Source organism: Atractosteus spatula, chromosome 12, assembly GCF_055471065.1.
Source record: "Atractosteus spatula isolate fAtrSpa1 chromosome 12, fAtrSpa1.hap1, whole genome shotgun sequence".
NCBI lineage: Eukaryota > Metazoa > Chordata > Actinopteri > Semionotiformes > Lepisosteidae > Atractosteus > Atractosteus spatula.
Window position 1 is genome coordinate 24273819 of NC_142717.1, and position 19664 is coordinate 24293482.

Below are 19664 nucleotides of genomic sequence, written 5' to 3' on the forward strand. Positions count from 1 at the left end.
TACCACAGCAGCCTGCCATGGCTTTCCCACCTGTCAGTCAGACGTAGCTTAGCTTAGGTTCTCCTAGCCACAGTGGGCAGTGATTTGTTGCCAGCGTGTACGAGTGGCTGCTGCATTTTCTACCCCTTCCCACGTGATGCTGGCATGTTGTAGATCTTCTCAGAACGTGCTCCGCCAGGTCTTCGTTGGCCTTCCTCTTTTTCTTTTCCCACCCAGTGGAATCCATCTCATTGCAATCTTTGAATGCCGGTGGTGTGGTAGGCGCAGAATATGGCCTGCCAGCCGGCGTCTGCATTCTGTCACTGTATCTTGCAGCCTCTGTAAGTTGGCTCTTTGTAAGAGTTTTTTCATTTGCAATATAGTCGCTGTAGATGACATTAAGTATTTTTTAAGGGCACCGCTGGCGGAAAACATTTAGCTTCTGTGCTATTCGAGTTGTGCTTTTCCATGTTTCACTGGGGTAAATCACAGTAAGTAGGACTATGGCTTTATACAGGCGGATTTTAGTGTTAATGCTGTTGATGGACGTATCGAGTGCATTCGCTGGAATACTGCCACCGCCTTGCCTATTCTGCTATTAACTTCTTTTTTATGTCCCCTGTTGTGCCCTGTCACTGGGGCAGTGGTTTGGAAAATCACCTACTGCAACACCTACTGGGGCACCAGCACAACTATAGACCAGCAACCTAATTTTTCTTCTAGGTCTCACATACCTACACATTCAGACATCTAAGCTCTGACAAGTTAATGCTGCAGTTTCTTTGTGAAATACATGTTATGATTTAAATAAATGTTTCCTTATTTCCTTTTGTTTATTAAGCTTTTAATGAGCTTAAATTGCTCCTTCCTGTATGTAGTGGTAAAGTTGTGTAATTGTGTTTTGTTCTATGTACTATTTGTTTCCTTCCTGAGATACTGTACAGTATATATGACTTTAAAGAATGAAATTCTATTTTGGCTTGTCTAATTCTTGGTCCTGAAATCATCTCTGATGAGCTCTCTTCAAGAGATTGAATTCCTTTAATTTGTCTGTGTGTGACACTTCTTTAAGATCAGGTATTAAGCTGGTTGCCCTTCCTTAAACAGATTAAAGAGCAGGAATATCCTTTTTGTATCCACAAAATTCAGAGCTCATATCCTTACATTGCATAATTTGTTATTTAAATTTTATATTTTTCATTATACTGTATATCCTAATGTATGTTGCCTTATTTTACTGCTTCCCGCATTGTCTGAAGACATTGATGAACTTATATAAACCCATACATGTCACAGCCTCCACTAATCAGACACAAGCCCCTGCTTCTTCCCACAGACGCTGACGCACATCCTAATTATCCAACCACGTCCCTAGTCCTACACCACACCTTCTGACCACCCACTACTTAAGGGCTTCTCACCTGCACCTCCTCGCTCAGTATTAAGTTAGTTCCTATAGAGCTCACCTCCCTTTTAAACCCCCTCGTCTGAGAGAACTATTGTATTGTGAAAATCTGGCTTCTAGACCTACGCATCCTCCTGACCCATCTTTTTTAAAACGCGACTTGGCTAAGTACACCTGGCATCCGCTCTCTATATAATTTCCTTGCTTAAAATCTTTAGCTAATGTCAAGGATGTTGGAAGTGACAAGCCTCGGAATGGCAAGAGAGCGGAAAAAGACCCATATGCGTAGCGGCAGAACGGGGGATTAGCCCGGGCTCAGCAGTTCAGGAGTCTAATAGAAACCAAAGCCCTCAGGCAGCAGACATGGGGTGACCTGCTGCTAGGCGGGTCTCAGGACATCCGAACATCAATGCTGAGCGAAGGGGAATGAGTGACCCAGAAATAATAGCCCCATAGAGAGAGACACCAGAAGGACAGCAAAGCACAGAAAACTAGGGACAGGACAGAGAGTGACAGCTAAGCACCGCATAGGGTCCAATCCCCTTGCTGAACCTTCCGGTGCGTTACAATACACTGTTTTCAGAAAAAGCTCAAGATCAAAGTCACCCATTTTGAAGCTATGGTGATCACTTTTATTTAATCTTGATTTATCAAATGTCATTTATCAGGAGTATACCCTGTGCTTGATTCTGACTAAATATTTTTGGTCTTCTGGTGCGTCTAAAATACTTGATACTGCTCAAATATTTATGTCACTTACAATTTTGTTTGGCGGATGCTTATATCCAAAGGTCACAATAGGTCAAAAACAATTAATGGTATGTAATTGTTTTCCTTTCTTCTTTTTGCTGTTGCTTCTCTTCAGAAAACATGATAATCTACCAAGTCACAGTCATAGACTACAATAAAGAGTTTACTTTAGCACATCAAGAGTGTGAAAACAAAATGACCAAAACGGCACATTAGTGATTTTTAAATGCTTTGAATGTTACTTTATCACTTTATCATTTACAGACAAAACTTTAGAAGATCAAAGAGAGGACCAATGAGAGGAGTACTGGGTCACAAGTCAAGTAAAACACAAGGCCAGTTGATCAACTGATCAATTTCTGCTCAGATTTTCTTCCATGGGAATGGTGGAGCTCTGAAAAAAAAAAAATCAACATGAACACACCAGGACCACAGAACCTAATGGGGAAATCACAGTTTACTAATTATATTGTGCATATCCTTGACGGATGTTTAAAATATTTGTTTCTCCATTGCTATTTCTTTACATATCACATGTGCTGGACTTAGAAATAAAAGTCTTAAAAGTAACTCTTAATTGCAAAGTTTTATTTTAGTACAAGCTTTAGCTGCTCCATCCTCAGTTTGAAGTTCATCAATAAGTTTGTTAAGATTTTTGTTGACAATACCCCTGCAGGGACCTGCAAACACAGAAAGTTTTCCACATGCTTCCTTGACACATTTAGTAATAGCTTCCTGCAGAATAAAGCATAAAAACCATTATTATTATTAAATAATAAGCTTCAATAAGCTTAATTTCGTGACAACCTGAGCAAGCTGTATGATAAATTTAACATTTACAGATACAGATCTATATCTTGTGAGCTCCTAGTGTAATGAGCGTATTTGTGCCCAGTACTGCAGTACTGTACTGTACTGTAAAGGAAACACTGCTTTGATATACTGTATTCTCTCTCACTTGTTAACTATTCTAAATGTGTTTAGGTCTACTTACAGTAAGCGACCTTCAGCTGTGTTTTTAGAGCAGTGACTCTTAGCATGCCTGCATCTTTTGAATTATTATAAATACACAGGTTTGTTCCAAAAACCCATCATGACCATCAGGTATGGTCAAAACTGCATCATCAAAAGCAAGTAAAATAAGTCTATGGGTTATTATTTTTAGTCTTTGGTAAGATGAAGACAACAGACTGGTTGCTTTTTATCACTGTGTTTTTTAATTGAGAGTAGAACACTGTTTAAAAAAACTGCTAATTGATGTCATACCATACTGGCACCTCGTGCTCTATCAGTGAGTTACAGTAGATCAGAAACACTACATTGTTTACCTTGCCATCATTAGATTAGAGCTTTTTCCTCACCATCTTCACAATTTTCTTGCAAATTGTACACTTTAACAATTCCTGCTGGGACTCATTCTGTTCCTGTACCAGAGATTGAGATTGTTGCCTCCAGGATTGATTTTGAACTCACGTACAAAGTTTTAACTTCGAACAGGTCATTTCAGTATCTTAAAAAGAAATTCTGATTAGAATACTACCGCATCTTAATAACCAACCAAGGCTCTAGACATATTCAACATGCTTTGAAGGGCAATTCTGCACTGTCTCCCCTGTTACTCTTTCTCTGTATCATCTCAATTTCAGCTTTCTAAAAGCATTTGGAATATTATGGACTTTTAAATGCATCAAGTCATGATGAGAGGAGACTATTCAGCCCATCTGGTTCACTTGGTTATTTAGTTGCTAACCAAATCAAAGCATTCATCCACTCTTTTGTAAAAGAGTCCAGAGATCAGGCTGTTAGTTGTGTGACTCGTTCAGATACCCATAACTCACTTGAATTTTGTGACCTTTCTTAATTGCATATGAGCTTGTCCTCAAACATTGCTTACCTTCATATAGCCTTCCGCAAAGTCCTTATCATGGGACTGAACTGTAGAACTGTAGAAAAAACAAGAGATACCAATGATTAATGTTGAATAGATTAATGCTATTCTGATAATTGTAATTCCAAATTTTGTTATATTTCCATTTAATAAAATTTAATAAACAGACCGCTAGACATTTGGTGTAACAGGGGGATCTCAGTTTATCTCAAAGCAGACCTACATTGTTCAAGTGTATAAACTAAACAATGAATTGAGATGCTTAGAATCTCAATTCCTTCCATATGGTTTCCCAGACTGCAGTGGAAAAGATACTCCCAGTAAAGTCCCCTTTTATAACTCTACAGCAGTAGCCCCTGGTAAATGCAATAAAGAAGAATTCTGTAATGAGACTTGTTACACATTGGGTAGGAAAATTTAAAACAAAAAAGTAGATTTCACAATAAACAACAATAAAACACTGATGATCATTGTTTATTAATAACATGCCATTTAAAATAATCATGTTAAATAAAAATAGTATTTATTGTGTTAAACATTACATAAAAATGATCACAGCATAACTAGGGAGCAATTGGTCATGACTGTATATGTACAGTATGTACATTGTGATACAAAATATCTTGTCTTATAAGAAGAGTGAAAACCGAGAATTAGTGACACGTGAAACCTCACCTGAAAAAAACAAGAAGCAGGCAGATGAGAATAATCGGAGACATTTTCATATTTTCTGATATCAGATAATCTTCAGATGCTTCAGGTCTCTGCTGACCATCAATTTATACTGCTTGGGCCCACCCTAATCAAGCCTACGAGAGTGAAATTATAGTAGATTTGGTCAATAGGAAAACCACTCAAAGGCAACATATATCATGGGCACTACTGTTGCCCAAGTCTTCAGAATGGGCAACAAATTGATGTTCATGTTCCTCATTCTCAGGAATGGTTTAAAGAGGAACTCTGTTTTATCAGATGTGTTCATTTGTGAAATTATACCTTTCTACATGGAAAGCACTTTAACATTCCCTAGGATGAAGAGTGCTGTGTAAATACAATTGATATTTATTAATGGAATATTAATCAATTATCACTAACGTCAAACAATGTTACAGCTCAGATGCACATTTGAGGGCAAAGTCACTGCCTTTAACACTGAGAAAAGAGAATAACTGTCTTTTTGAATGCCTGTGCTCTATAATTCCATCCTATTAGTTAATTTCTTACACAGATAGAGAGAACCATTCGCTTATGAGTTCGATAACTGTAACAGCAGTGCCAACACTTTACTCATTGGAAATCTCCAATCTGTTTTGTTCAAATATTAATTTTCTCTAAACAATATTTGGTAAAAATTAAAACAAAGAAGGGCGAAATGGTGAAATGTAATTAGAGATGTTGTCTCATGAATCTTGTATCCTGTGATCTGATTTTCAAAGTGCTGAACTCTGCGACAAAGCTTTGCTAGAAAAAGAAATAACCACAAAAGCACAACGTGATCTGATACAACAGACATGTTCAGAAAAGAATCAAACTTATCATTAAGAGAACAAACAAATTGAGTAAGAGAGAGATGAACATGTTTTCTTTAAATTTACAGAGCATTTTTTAACCTGAAGGATTACAGTGTTTTCTACAAATGGAAGGGTTCCCACTACATTCACTTTTGTAGTGCAGCCCCCATGTGGCTGATATTCAGCAGCCATTATGGACCAGCAGCTCCACTGAAGAAATTAAGAAGAGAAGTGAGAAATTGTTTCACCAACTGAAATAACCAGGATTATTTCTTAGAATTCTGTAAGATTACATTAATTCTATAGCTTTGGTGGCCAAAACATGTAGGATAACAACACTTAGAAGAGGATGACGAGGTTTAATTAATGTCTTTAATGTCTTTAATGATGAAGTAGTCAGGATCTCGATTTAACATCTCATCTGAAGAATATTTTTTTTCTCTGGGAGCTCCAGTTTCCTCCTACAGTGCAAAGACATACTGGTAGGGTAACTGGCTTCTGGGAAACTGGCCCTGGTGTGAGTGTGTCCGTGTCTGTGTGTGCTCTGAGATCTACTGGTGTCCATTCCTAGGTGTGCCTGTTGCTCCTCCATGACCCTGTATTTGGTAAAGTGTTGAGAAAATGTATATATGCTGTAGATATACATTTGGCCATCACAATCTCCAGACCTCTGTGCATTATAACATGTCTGGCTTCCCTGTGAGCCTGAATTGAAAGAAGCGGTTAGAAAATGGATGAACAGATGGATTTTCACTATATATCCTAACATATTGTTGCCTAATTTTACTGATTTTTTACCTTGTCTGGATGAATACTTACAGTTCGTACCTACCTACCAAGCAACCTCAAGATGTCACTCATCTTTTATTTATCACGAATATTCTTTACACTCATTTCTTGTTGTATTGCTTTTGCTACTTTAATTCTGTTGCTCCTATTTTTGTGTCATTTACAAATGCATCAAGGCTTTAGATAAAGCCTCTATCCAAGGGTGACAATGAGTAAACTACATTATATGGCATCTTTGTTCTGTCCTATTTTTTGTTGTTTCTGTTACACTTGCTGTATCCAGATATAGATACAGACTGCCTTTCTATTTTTATTTAAAGGAATTACAATTTTTTATGAGCAGATCACGAGAGTTACTGTAAATGCAAATGACACAGTAGGCACAATAGTGATTTTTTAATTCTTTATTGAGTAGTTTCGAAAGTAACTTTATCATGGGGACCAAATTTCAGAGTACAGGTCAGAGGACTATTGAGAGAAGAACTAGCCACAGCCTCATCAAGAATGGCATCAAATGTGGTCTTGTGCAAAGCTGGTGGATTGACTCGTCCATTTCTGCTCACATTTCCTTCCAGGGAAATGGTGCTGCACTATAAAAGGCAAAAGTAATATTAAAACAAATACAAACCAGGAGCAGAGGAGTTAAAGGTGAAACCGCAATTGACTAATCATATTGTTCATATCCATGAAAAACAGGGAAATGTCTCTTTCAATGTCATTCTTCCAATAGTAGTTTAAAAAGATGTTGCTTAAGCTCCTTTCTGTTTGTTGGGATATCAACTGTGCTGCTTCAAAGCTAACATTTTGAAAGTAACTCTTACCTGCAAAGCTTAATGTGAACACAAGCACTCTTTGGTCCATCATCAGTCATAAGTTCATGCACCAGTTTTTCAAGATATTTTTTGACAATACCCTTGCAGACTGATTTTAATGGACCCATTTTTGCACACACATCATGGAGACTTTGAATAATATCATCCTGCAGAATAAGAATCAAGAAATCAGCAACACTCTGCAGAAGAGTTAATGTCATGATAGCTAATGCAAGCAGTATAACAAATTTATAATTGATGCTTTCTCAGAGGCACTGTAACATGTGTAAAGTGTAACACATTAAGTACACTAAATTGAAGACTAATGAATAGGGCATATTTGTGCTAAATAAAACCTCAAAGACAGTAACCACAGTTTAATGATTACACAGACAGGGGCAGGCCATGTGGAATATACAGAATAAGAGTCCATACAGTATAGAACATGATGGCTGGATTTCCAGGACACACTTCTTTGAAATTTGTGCTCTCACACTAGTATTCTACTGATCATTTTCTTATGTATTTAATAATATTTGTCAATCAGTGAAGAAAGCTGAGGAGGCAAATATATTTTAGCTTAATGTAGTGAATGCAGATGATCTCTTTGTAGTCAGTGGCTTTCAACTTTGTGTAGTGCAAAGACCAGTTGTGGATCTTAACTAGAATTTCCAAACCAGTGTAATATAAAGTTAAAGGTGACTCTGTATTGTAGGAGGTACTGTCTTTTGGGATGAGACATTTAAGCAATGCACTAACTTCTTAATCAGTAAAATTCCTATGGAATGAGTCATAAGAATAGCATCCTAGCTAGTTCTATACAGGTTTGGACAAGGTTGCCTCCTAAATGTCCACAGCTATCCACCCCTGACCCTAAAATGGAAGTTAAGGTCAATGGCCTCCTGGAATGGATATACTCTTTAATATTTTGAATTATCCTGGAAAGCATAAACAGTACAGACTTGGTTAGGGTCTTGAATTAAAGAGAACACCCTTGAGATCCTTTCTGAACCTTCATATTTTGAACATGTCTTACTCAGTACACATACTAGAAATAAATATAAAAAACAAAACAGGAAAAAATAATAAACACACATTATTGTCCTTCTTCAAAAGGCAATATCTAAAGTTGTGGAACACCTAGGATGAAAATTTCCAGGTCTTCTCTAATGTGCCTTTTAACTTGGATACAAATTTGAGTTATTCAACAAACATAAAAAAATTGGCATGGATTTTTATGAAGGCTGGTCATGGAATGATTTTGTCCTTCCTAGAGATGTGAAATAAATAATATATCATTTTTTCATTGGGTTTTCCACCACAGTGCGCTGGCTCTGTGTCTAAGGATCTGCGCCTGTGGCTGTTAGGTTACTGGTTCATATGCTGCAGCTGGCAGAGGAATCCTACTCTGTTGGGCTCCTGAGCAAGGCCCTTAACCACATCTGTTCCAGGGGTGATGTATAATTGGCTGACCCTGCGCTCTGTCCCCAAGCTTCTCTCCCTGTCTCTGTCTCTCATGGAGAGCAAGTCGGGGCATTTGAAAGGACAAATTCCCAATACAAGGAATTGTATATGGCCAATAAAGTGATCTTATCTTCTATTGTTTTGACTTCTGGTTGTACTAGAGAGCCCACATATAAAGTTTATAGAGAAAAACAATGTGTTTTTTAGCATATTTTAAACGCTTCTGATGTGTATTTATGACAGATTGACAAGAGGCTATGTGATCTTCAATTTCTTGATAGAATAACAATTATATAGAAAAGACAGGCAATGCAAGGACAGCTAAGAACTCTCTCTTTGCTAAAACCCTTCTTAAGATGTCTCTAAATGGTCAGAATTTGATGAATGACAGCTGTTACTTCCTATAACATCAGCTTTTTCAGTAGCCTGGTCGGTCTGAAAACATATGGGGTCCTTTAGCAGCCATTTCCTTTTGTTTACTGTATTTTCCATGTGGATTTACTCTGGAAAGTTTTACTCTATATAAGTAACTTTTTCAAAGATAATAGATTTCATGTAGTTTGGTGAATTTTTTCTTCGGACCTTCTCTAAATTGAAACGCTAGATATACCTTCAAAAATGATTTGTTTTATGCTTTTGTATCTGGATATGAAACACTGCTAAAAAGATTAGGTTGTCCTTTTTGTTGTGATATACAGTATGGTTCGTAGTGGTGTTTTTTGACTTTGCTGGTCATACTATTTATAATACCTGTTGTGCAGTTTCTGTCTGAGGTCGAAATTATGCTATTGATTTCTTTGTTTATTACAAAATAGTTTCTCTGTTGTAAAAGAAAATATGGTTGTGTTAAGAGGAAAATATAGATCACTTGCATTTGTGATATTTTGAGAAAGGATTACAAAATGTTGTTTTCAGTAATGAAAAGCCTAGAGTTAGAAGTGAAATGACACTTCTAGTCAGATGGGCCTATGGATAAGGTTAAATTACATTTGTTGAGTACTCCTCGATCTGCTGTGCAGTGTGTATGCTGATATACAATCGTTACCATGCCTCACTCAGATGGATGCTGCACTTCAGCAGTGGGTGAATAGGGTTCACTCTATATACATAAACTTTGTATAAACTATACACATTATACATTGAGAACCTTTAGGATACAAAATGCTATACAGATGGAAGGAATTATTTAGACTGATTATTCATATACATGTTTACACTCATTATCAAATCTGCTTTAATCACAGCATGTAAAATAAATCTTGGTTAGCTGGCTTTCAGAGAATGTCATCACTTCATTTTAGATTGTATTTTTGAACATTATTTTGAACACCTTTCAACTGGAATTACCCATCCATCACTTGCTCTATAGCCATATTCATAACATCAGAATCTTGCCTTGCTTTACCTTGGTAGCATCATCTGGGAGACTTTTTTTCACTATCTTCATAATGGCCTGGCAGGCTTTACAGCGAAATTTCAGTCCCTGCTGGGAGTCTCCATGCTCCTGTATGAGAGAGATTCAGATTCTTATTATCCGGATTTACAACTCATCTACAGAATACAACATCTCTTTTTTGTGAACCGTCCATGTATTGTGTATAGCCACGTCACGTGAAGGGCTGTGGGAAGAAAAAAATCACCTGGCCGACAAAGGCCCAAGGTGGGACTCATACACAGGAATAATTTAGAAACAATACTGTGGCCAGCATTGGTTGAAAGGAAACTGGAGCAGCCAAGAAAACTCAAATGAATTGAGAATTCTGAGGAAGGACTAGCTGGTGTGCCACCATACCAATGCTTTTGCAAAACAATTTATCTTAGCAAAACAAACAATCCCCCTCCTCCACACCATCAGTACACCCCCTTAAGCTACTGCCACAGGACAATTAAAATAATGAGATGTCCAAACAACTTTACTTCCCGGAGGACACCATAAGTATGATATTGTAGAGTGGAAATGTCAGTAAAAGAAGAGCCTGGCAGCTTGCGCTGACTGTTCAAGTCATGGAATATATGAAGACCTTCCTCAATAAAAATGTCACCCAGAATGTGAATCCCTTTATTTCTTCAAAATGAAGAACAGAAATTTTTCTCCAAAATGTTATTTATTATAAAAAATAGAAGAATGGAAATGGTAGTTCTTCTGAGATTTTGTGGCTCTTTCTGCCAAATGTCAGGTTGTAAGTATATATTGATATGACAAAAGTGGAAAGTACAGTACCTAATATAATTCAGATATTGAATTTCATATAGAGAGACCAGACTGTCTTTTGCCTCACTCTACATAGAGGTATAAACAAGTCACATTTATAAATGTAAGGGTACAGCAATTCTGCCCAGCATTTTACTTGAACTTCCTTAACTTGGCAGGGGGTCTCAGTAGTTTCCTTGCTCAAATAGAACTACAGTGGAACCCTCTGATTCTGGCTCAAGGTTCAATGGCACTGAAAAAGTTTAATATGAATATCCAAATGTATGAAGTCGATCAGTGATGGGTGAAAATTAAAGGTAAGATTGTTATGCAAATGCATAAAGTTATTGTAAAATCATACATGTCATGCCAGTAAATACACTGTAATAGTTCTGACCTCAGGTTTATTGCTATAAACATATAAAAATGTTGGTTCTATACCCTTCAAGAATTGCTCATGGAATGAAAAGCCAATACACATAGTGTTAATGCACATATAAACCAGCCTTGACACCAGCCCTGTATTTCTGTCCCTCTGCATTATACTGTAGAAGAAATTTGCACTGTTAATTTCCTGGATCTCTTTTCTCTGATCTGTCTTCTCTTGTTTCAGTTTTGCTAAACACCTTTCAGAAGCATGTGGTAACTCAAAATCTGTGAACTTCTTAAATTGCTCAGAGGGTACTGGCCAATGTGTTCTTCATTAAACATTGTTTACCTCCAGAAAAGCATCTGCAATATCTTCTTCGTCAGAATGACCAGAGTCAGCCAGGGCTGTGGAAAGAGTTAAACCATACAACTTGATTCTGAAGAATGAATAGTGCAAAGGAGAAATACTTTTTTTCAAAGAGGTGAGAGTATCACTTTTGTAAAAGTGACTGAATAATATATTTCAGTCTCTCACAAATCTCTCTCATTTTTAACTAATTCCATAACAGCAATGTTATTTTTGTCAAGTGGTGACTGAGATTGTACACATTTCTAAACAACATAATAATCCTTCATTTAATTATTACACTTTTAACTATGCATCTTAACATTCTGATGATTTGTATATTTTTTCGCAAAAGTTCTAGAGGAGGAAAATAATGTGTCATCATAGACACAGACTTTTTCATAGATGATTTCTTTAAGATATAGGGTATATCTGCACAGTAGGATTTTACCTATGTTTCATCTTCATAAACAAAGAGGATAATTTTGATCCCCAAGTCCTCCCACAGCATATACCCCCACCAAAAGATGTGGAATAATCTGTTATAGCAGGCCATGGTAACAAAAATACATTTTCCTAATTGTAATACACACAAAAATACACACAAATGAAACATTTGTATTTGAAAATGAGGAACAAAACAATAACAATAAGAATGATAATGGTGATGGCAATTGTTTAATTAATAACAGTGTAACTGAATGTAAACAATAAAACTAAGAAAATACATTAGTATTATTTGGATTTTAATTTTTTATATATATATATAATAAATAATATTTGTCCTGAGGGGTCCAGAAGAGAAGATTAGGCAATGAGCAAAGAACAAATGAAAACTTACTTGAGGAAGCAAGAAGCAGGCAGATGAGAATGATGCGAGTCATTTTGACACCTTCTGGTATGGGTGCTATGGGTGCTCTTCAGATGCATCAACTCTCTGCTGACCACCAATTTATAGTACTTGGGACCACCTTAGTCATGGAATCTAAGCCTATGTGGTTCTTCAGTTTGTCACAGGTTACAGGAAACCTCTCTACAGCTACACGTGTAGCCTCATGTTGCTTATTGTAGTTTGTCCACATGTGGTGAATTAAAGCAGAATGTTTTGTTCCTTTTGCTGTATATTGTTTTTGAGTGTTGTACAATTTTCCATGCAGCCACAGAATTTCAAAGCACAGATACACCTCTGAGGGTATAGTCATTGTCTGGCTGCAAGACTGAATTTGTTAACTATTTGTTAATTTGATTAATTATTTTCAGTATTGTAGGTAAGAACTACAGAATAATTATACTTATATTTATATTTATATGATTTACATTAAAATCAAGGTAATAGGACATAGTGAGATAATATTGTTAAGAGTATACAGTAATTAAACAGAAAACATAAATATGGTGCTGGTAGCAATGGATATGAGAGAAATAATATTGTCCCACCGAAGGAAAAAGAAAATAGCAGGAGCCCAAAATCGGATTAGAATTGAGAAGATTGTAGATGTATCAGAATTAAATAATGCGGGACATTTTGGAGAGAAGTTATTCCTTGCCATGTTCAGGATTGTTCTGGCAGTGCAAACCGGTTAGTGAGAAAATTAAGCTGGTAATGAGGTTGCTATCAGTGCAATTAAGTGTTCATTAATATGCAATATCAATAAAATTAGTATAAGAAACCCATTATTGTTTCAGTTCTGGTCTTATATCAGAATCCTGTAAACGGCTGCCTGACCCAATTTCTTTGCATACAAAAATGGTCAAAAGTAGGTGAGTTAGTTAGTATTAAGTTCTTTAATGTTTTTTTCTTTAAATCTGTAGCTGGGCAAAACTGGGCAACTGCCAGTGTGCTGGATGCTTTTGCTGGATGTCATTTTACCAACAGTTTGCAAATGTGTAAATCTGTAAAACTTAGTATTAGAAGACCTACATCTGGCTACATCTATAGTGATACTCCACTGCATTATGGAAAAAGAGGAAAGACTTACAAGGTACAGTACTACTCAAAAGAGAAAGAAACAAAATAGTGCACTGTTCTGTCTACAGCAACATGCAAGATAGTGAAGTCCAGTTCCATTTATACTTATTTTCTTCTAGCTGATGAGTTCAATTTAAATTTATTAAGCACTTTACAATGAATTAAAACAAAATAAACAAAACAATATTACGTATATGTTCTATGATGTAGACTTAACAGGCAGCAGACAGGAGGGTGTGTGTGTTCTTCTAGTTACTTTGTTTGCTCTACTACTATTTCACTACTATTCACTACCATTCACTTATTTGTGGAGTTACACATCAATAGCAGTTACTAGAACAGGTAATGAAAACATATTTTCAGTATAAGTGCATGGAAAAGATTTTATAGAAGAAACCAAATTTCAAGGCAGCTGACCAAGCTGAATAAGAGACTAGAAGCCTGTAAATTCTATAAGCTACAAGGGGCATGGTTTGGCAAGAAGCTGTGGGTGTCTTGGCTTACTAATTACAACCCTATCCCTCATGCCACTACTTTGACTGTGAGTCTGAGAATCGTGGTCCCAGTCAGCTAGTGAAGTGACCCACACTGTGTTTGACCCACCCATGCAAGATGTCTTGTCACAGAACTCAAAACCTGCACTTGAAACAGTTGTCATACTGGTTGAACCACACAGGAAGCCCTCTGATTAAAAGATTAAAGTAGTACAGAATATAGAATGACAGTGTCAAAAGACAAGGAACTCATTATCTTTCAGTAATATGAGAATGTTTATTGAAAGTAGTTGCAAGTAGCTCAGTTTTTTTTTTCTGTCAACCATCTGTCATGTACATTTTTGCAAGAACCTAGTAAAAAGATCTTAACCATACAATGTACAGACATCTTTTTTAAGAAACATACATACATTGTGCTCTAAAACAAATTCTGTATATTTAAAATAAACCTTGTAGTGTATAACTCTGTACTTTGTTAATGTGACTTTTTTCTGCTTATGACAAAAATGTTAATGCAAAAATATCCATAACCACATAATTTCAGGGAAAACAGACAAGATTTCATGAGCTCAGTTGCTGCAATCTCTTAATAGCTCTGTGTGAACTAACCTGCATCCTGTGTGAGGTGTGAAGGAGGACCTGGCTGCAGCTTTGTAGTTTCTACCCTCACGTCTGTCTCATCTAATGCTTTGATAACAGTTGTAAGATTATTTTATTTTGTGATTTCCTAATACAAACACAAGAAAACAATGATTTTTCAAAGGTGGTGTTTTTATAATACCTCTTGTGAGACAGGGCCCTGCTGTATCTGAATGCCACTTGACAGACAACATACAGTAACTATGTTACAAGACCAAGCAAAAAAGGCAGAAATAACAATGATCGAAGATGGTTGAATCACTGTATTACTGAATCACTGACTTACTTAAGCAAAGTTTCCCTTTAATCAAGCGTTAACTTTCTCTTCTTTCTTTAACTTTCTTTAACTTTCTTAAACTTAACGTTCACCATTCTTTTCATTTGCTTTTTCTTTTCCCAAAATCTTGCCTCCACTGCGTAAATTATTCCAGTGAAACTACCAGTTGACCCTCAATTTCCCCATTGGTTCCTGGTGCAGTACTTGTAGTTTGAGGCTGTTAGTTGCAGCAAAAAACTACACATTTTGTCTAAACCTGAGGCCATACTAGACCCTTTATATTGCTTTATTTCGTATACTTGGGCCAGCTTGTACTGTATGTAATTCTTCTAGATCCTGGAAATGGAGTTGCAGTTAGTGCATGGTACGAAGAAATTGGCAAATCAACATTCATGGAGGTATGAACTCCAAACCCCAGAGCACCAACACAGAAAGCCTGACAGAGAGCTAGTCATCTTATATTTTTAAAGGAAGTAGTCTATCTTGGCATGGTGAGCTGAAGAAGGATTCGGCTTTCTAGGCCAACTGGAAACACTGGAAACATTTTGATGGCAAGGGCAGTCAGTAAAGGTGGAAAGGGTTACATTGCCAACTAGCTCGGATCTACACTCAAGTTCCAAAACATAGATTTTTAGAAATGAGACAACCATTAGGACACTGTGATGACGTGTATTTGAAATATGTTCAAGGGGCAGCTGCGTTAGTGTGCATTGGCTGCAAAGGAAAAAGTAAAGGTTAATTCCATGCTGTAAAATAAAAAGGAGAGGTCCATGTGGGTCCTAATGCCCCAGTATAGTGACGGGGACACTATACTTTAAACAGGCGCCGTCCTTCGGATGAGATGTAAAACTGAGGTCCTGACACTCTGTGGTCATTAAAAATCCCAGGGCGTTTCTTGAAAAGAGTAGGGGTGTAACCCCAGCATCCTGGCCACATTTCCCATTGGCCCTTACCAATCATGGCCTCCTAATAATCTCCATCTATGAATTGGCTTCATTACTCTGCTCTCCTCCCCACTGATTGCTGATGTGTGGTGAGTGTTCTGGCGCACTATGGCTGCCGTCGCATCATCCAGGTGGATGCTGCACATTGGTGGTGGTGGAGGGGAGTCCCCATTACCTGTAAAGGGCTTTGAGTGGAGTGTCCAGAAAAGTGCTATATAAGTGTAAGCAATTATTATTATTATTATTATGCACAGATCCTTCATGGGTTCTCAGAACCTAATAATCTTGGCTTCTCACTTTCTAACTCTTATTTGTATTGTTTTATTTTGTTGTCATTTAGAAGTAAAAAATGCCCCCTTGAAATACTTGGCTAACTTAAAACTGGATTTCATGCGGAAAGTCAGATTAGTGAGTAATATTGGCTTTAGGTCAGTCTCGAAAATATCAGTTGGCACTTGAGTTAGTCCACAACATGTTAGTGCTTTTGTAAAATGTGTGCATAATCCCATGGAAAGAAGTGTAGAGATTGGTTTACTGTTGTGCTAGCAGAGACAAGGCATCACAGCACTGATATTGTACATACAACACCAGATAAGTGTTAATTACACTATATGTGAAACAGGCCCTGTGGCGTAGAAGCGATCTTCCTCCCCAGGAAATTTCTTACTTGATTTTACATACTAGGAATAGATAAAGGAAATTAGAAATTCAGCTCAATATTTTGGTCGAGTGAATGCTTAAAAGCCTTCACTTGGCAAAATGTACGGTATTCATTTTCACTGGAAGCCAAATAGGAAAAGTATTAATCATCAAAATGGTAAGAATTCATAGAGGTCAGGAAGTGGCTGTTTTCAGTCTAAAACAAAGGCATAGAATCTCCTGAATGAACTGTTCACAATAAGGGATATTTAATGTGAGAAATGTAATTAATATTGTACAATTTCTATATTAGCCTTCATCTTATTTATATAATGAGGCAATATAAAAATAATACAAAGCAATTTATTATATATATACATTAAATTGGAATTGACAGTTACTTTCTAAGGTGGACATGGTGGTGCAGTGGTTAGCAGTGCTACCTCCCAGCACTGGCACCCTGGAGTCAGCTCTATACCTAGAGTGCTAGCTGTGTGGAGTTTATATGTTCTTGCTTGGGTTTCCTCCCCCAGTTTAAATATATACTGGTAGGTTAATTGGCCCTGGTGTGATTGTTTTTGTGTCTGTCTTGATAGACTGTCCAGGGTATACCGAGCCTTCTGCCTGTTGCTTGCTGAGATAGGCTCCGGCTGCCCTGTGACCCCAAAGTGGAACAATGACTTTAAGGAGAGCAGACTCTGGCCAATCTCAGGTCCTGTTGAGTGGCCTACCCAGGATTCACTGCATTTAACCAGTCACATGCCCCTGCTTGGGAAAGTACTATCATAACTGGCTCAGACCAGGCTTGATCCAGCAAAATCTAAACTATTGTGATCAACCTGCCTTTGGAGAAAAACAGCTTTACTGGCTGATTTGGGTTAATATCACCCTTGTCTTTGTGTTACAAAAGTACCATTGTAAAAACCTCTCTCGCATGGGCAATAACCAGTATTTGCTCTATGAAATTGTCTCTGACTGTCCACCAAGTAGATGATAAGGGTACAGAAATTGGTTTCCCTTAGACATACTGTACAGTACAATAGTACTTTTTGTTCTATTACATTTCATTACATTTATCATACTGATGTAATAATATTTAAATAGAAAAATGACCAAAGATGTTTTTCAACATTTCCCAATAAACACAATAGCCTGATATATTGTTTGTGACAAAAACATTGACTTTAACAAGATCAGGAACCATAATCTAAGATGTAGGAGGACCGTTTTGCAGTTAAGAATCTTAGGAAGACCAGTGTGCTCACCAAGCAGCCGCAGACTTCGCTTTAAATAGCTCTGCTGTGTGAAATGCTGCTGCTGGGGGTGGTAAGTGTGATTTGGTGGGGTATTGCTGATGCAAAGAAAGATTTGAGAACCGAACGTGAGAAGGAGTGCAGGCTAAGCAGAACTGTTACCCGCAGACTAAAGACTCTCCAGCCCTCACATCTACTATCTAAATTGTCCTCAGTGATACTTTCAGTTAACTTTCTTATGGCTCTTTAAAGAAGGGTAACTTTCTTATGGCCCACCATAAAAATCAAACTATGCAATTTAAGCATACGTTTTGATGAAGTCCATTGAGTGATTTATGTTCCAGGGAGTAAAAGTGCCCTGGAGACAGCTGGCAGCTCTATTGTCAGGCTGTAATGAGTCACGGCAATATTAATTAGAAGTAGTGTCCAAAACTCAGGTCTGTAGTGATGTTCTCTGCACTTGAAATACCTTTCCAGGGAGCTTCTTCAATCTCTCTCACACAATCAAGGGGCTGATGTTCCCTTTCAAAGAGAACACACTCCATGTCTGTTAAGAACCTACTGTATGTTACAGTGGAGATCACCTACACTGACAGTCTGCTGGAACCGAACCTTTTTAGCCTTGGAGAGAAGAATGCATCCTGGTACAAGTATTCAAACATCTCAACGACTTTGACAAAGTCAACCCAGGGGACTTCAGAATAAATACAGAAACAAAAGAATAAGAGGACACAAGTGTAAACTACTGCTACTGTACAGTATGTAGAAGCACATTTAAAACTGAGAACTGGAGGCACTTATTTACCCAAAGGGTTTGAGTGTGAAACAAGCTACCCAGCAATGCTGTTGCAACCAATATCCTGGCTTCCTTCAAGGAACAGCTGGTTGAGATCCTTAGATCAAATATCTTATCTTATCTATTAACTACCAAATGAGCTAGACAGGCTGTCTGGCCTCCTCTCATTTGTAAGCTCTCTTATTCTTGAACAGAGAAGATGATGAGGAACTGAAACAAGTTATTTAAACAGAAGTATCTATCAATACGGCCAATTTCCATGTTACAGATCATAAAGAATTCTGACATGGGATTTGCAGCCCTTATCTATGTTAGTGGTCATATTTTTTGATAAATTTAACATTTTCGGGTTTAAGTTTTATTTGCATGGGGGCTTTATATAACCTAATAAAGTGTTGAGTAATATACCATTCTGAAAATTACAGAAGTCCCTCACAGCATGCTAAAGAGAAAGGAGCAGCAAAATGCCTGATGAGGTTAAGCCAAAGGCCGACAGTGACACCTAATGGATAATTATGGTCATAGCTTCTAGGTGCAGAAGTTACAATAAATTACTTCCCTGTATTCTATGCCAGACTTCCACATTTTCCTCATAACATAAATATGAGTCGTTATAACTACAATATAAAAATAGGAAATTTTGAAACACAATCAGAGTTTTATATGCTCTCTTAAATATTTAGTTATTTGGATATTGAGGCTTGTTTTGTATTATGTCTTAAAACATGGTGGCTATACTTTTAGATTTAACATGTTGTGATGCCTCTGGGACACTGGTTCACCCTCTAACAAAGTGAGAGATAGTGCTTTGCTAGTGCAAGATGGATATCCTAGCACTTCATTGTCTCTAGAAAAAAACTGCTCCTTTTGAAAGCTTTACTTTACCACAAACATAAATAAACTCAGAGACAGGAAAAATGCTATCTGTCTTTTGCTCTTCAGAAAAAATCTAAAACATCCCTCTTCTTTCCTTATATATAGTGTTTATATATAAACCAATTTACAACTACCTGATCTTAACACACAAGTGCCACCATCTGCCTTTCCCTTATATCCACTGAACACATGACTTGAATGACAACACCTGGGCTCAATTAACTCAGAACAGCCCTACAGCTGGCCTAATTAATACTTTCCCATGTGGTTCCA

The 19664-nt window shown here is 37.2% G+C and overlaps 1 protein-coding gene across 1 annotated transcript; it reads right to left on the minus strand.

The window, feature by feature from the left end:
* Positions 1 to 6751: 6751 nt before the first annotated feature.
* Positions 6752 to 12414, minus strand: nkl.4 (NK-lysin tandem duplicate 4). Its single transcript, XM_088929636.1, has 5 exons — positions 12346 to 12414; positions 11508 to 11563; positions 10004 to 10102; positions 7144 to 7301; positions 6752 to 6912 (listed from the first exon to the last, which is right to left on the minus strand). Exons 1-5 carry the CDS (start codon positions 12386 to 12388, stop codon positions 6882 to 6884), a joined length of 387 nt encoding a protein of 128 aa, XP_088785762.1. The 5' UTR covers positions 12389 to 12414; the 3' UTR covers positions 6752 to 6881.
* Between the last annotated feature and the right edge of the window lie 7250 nt (positions 12415 to 19664).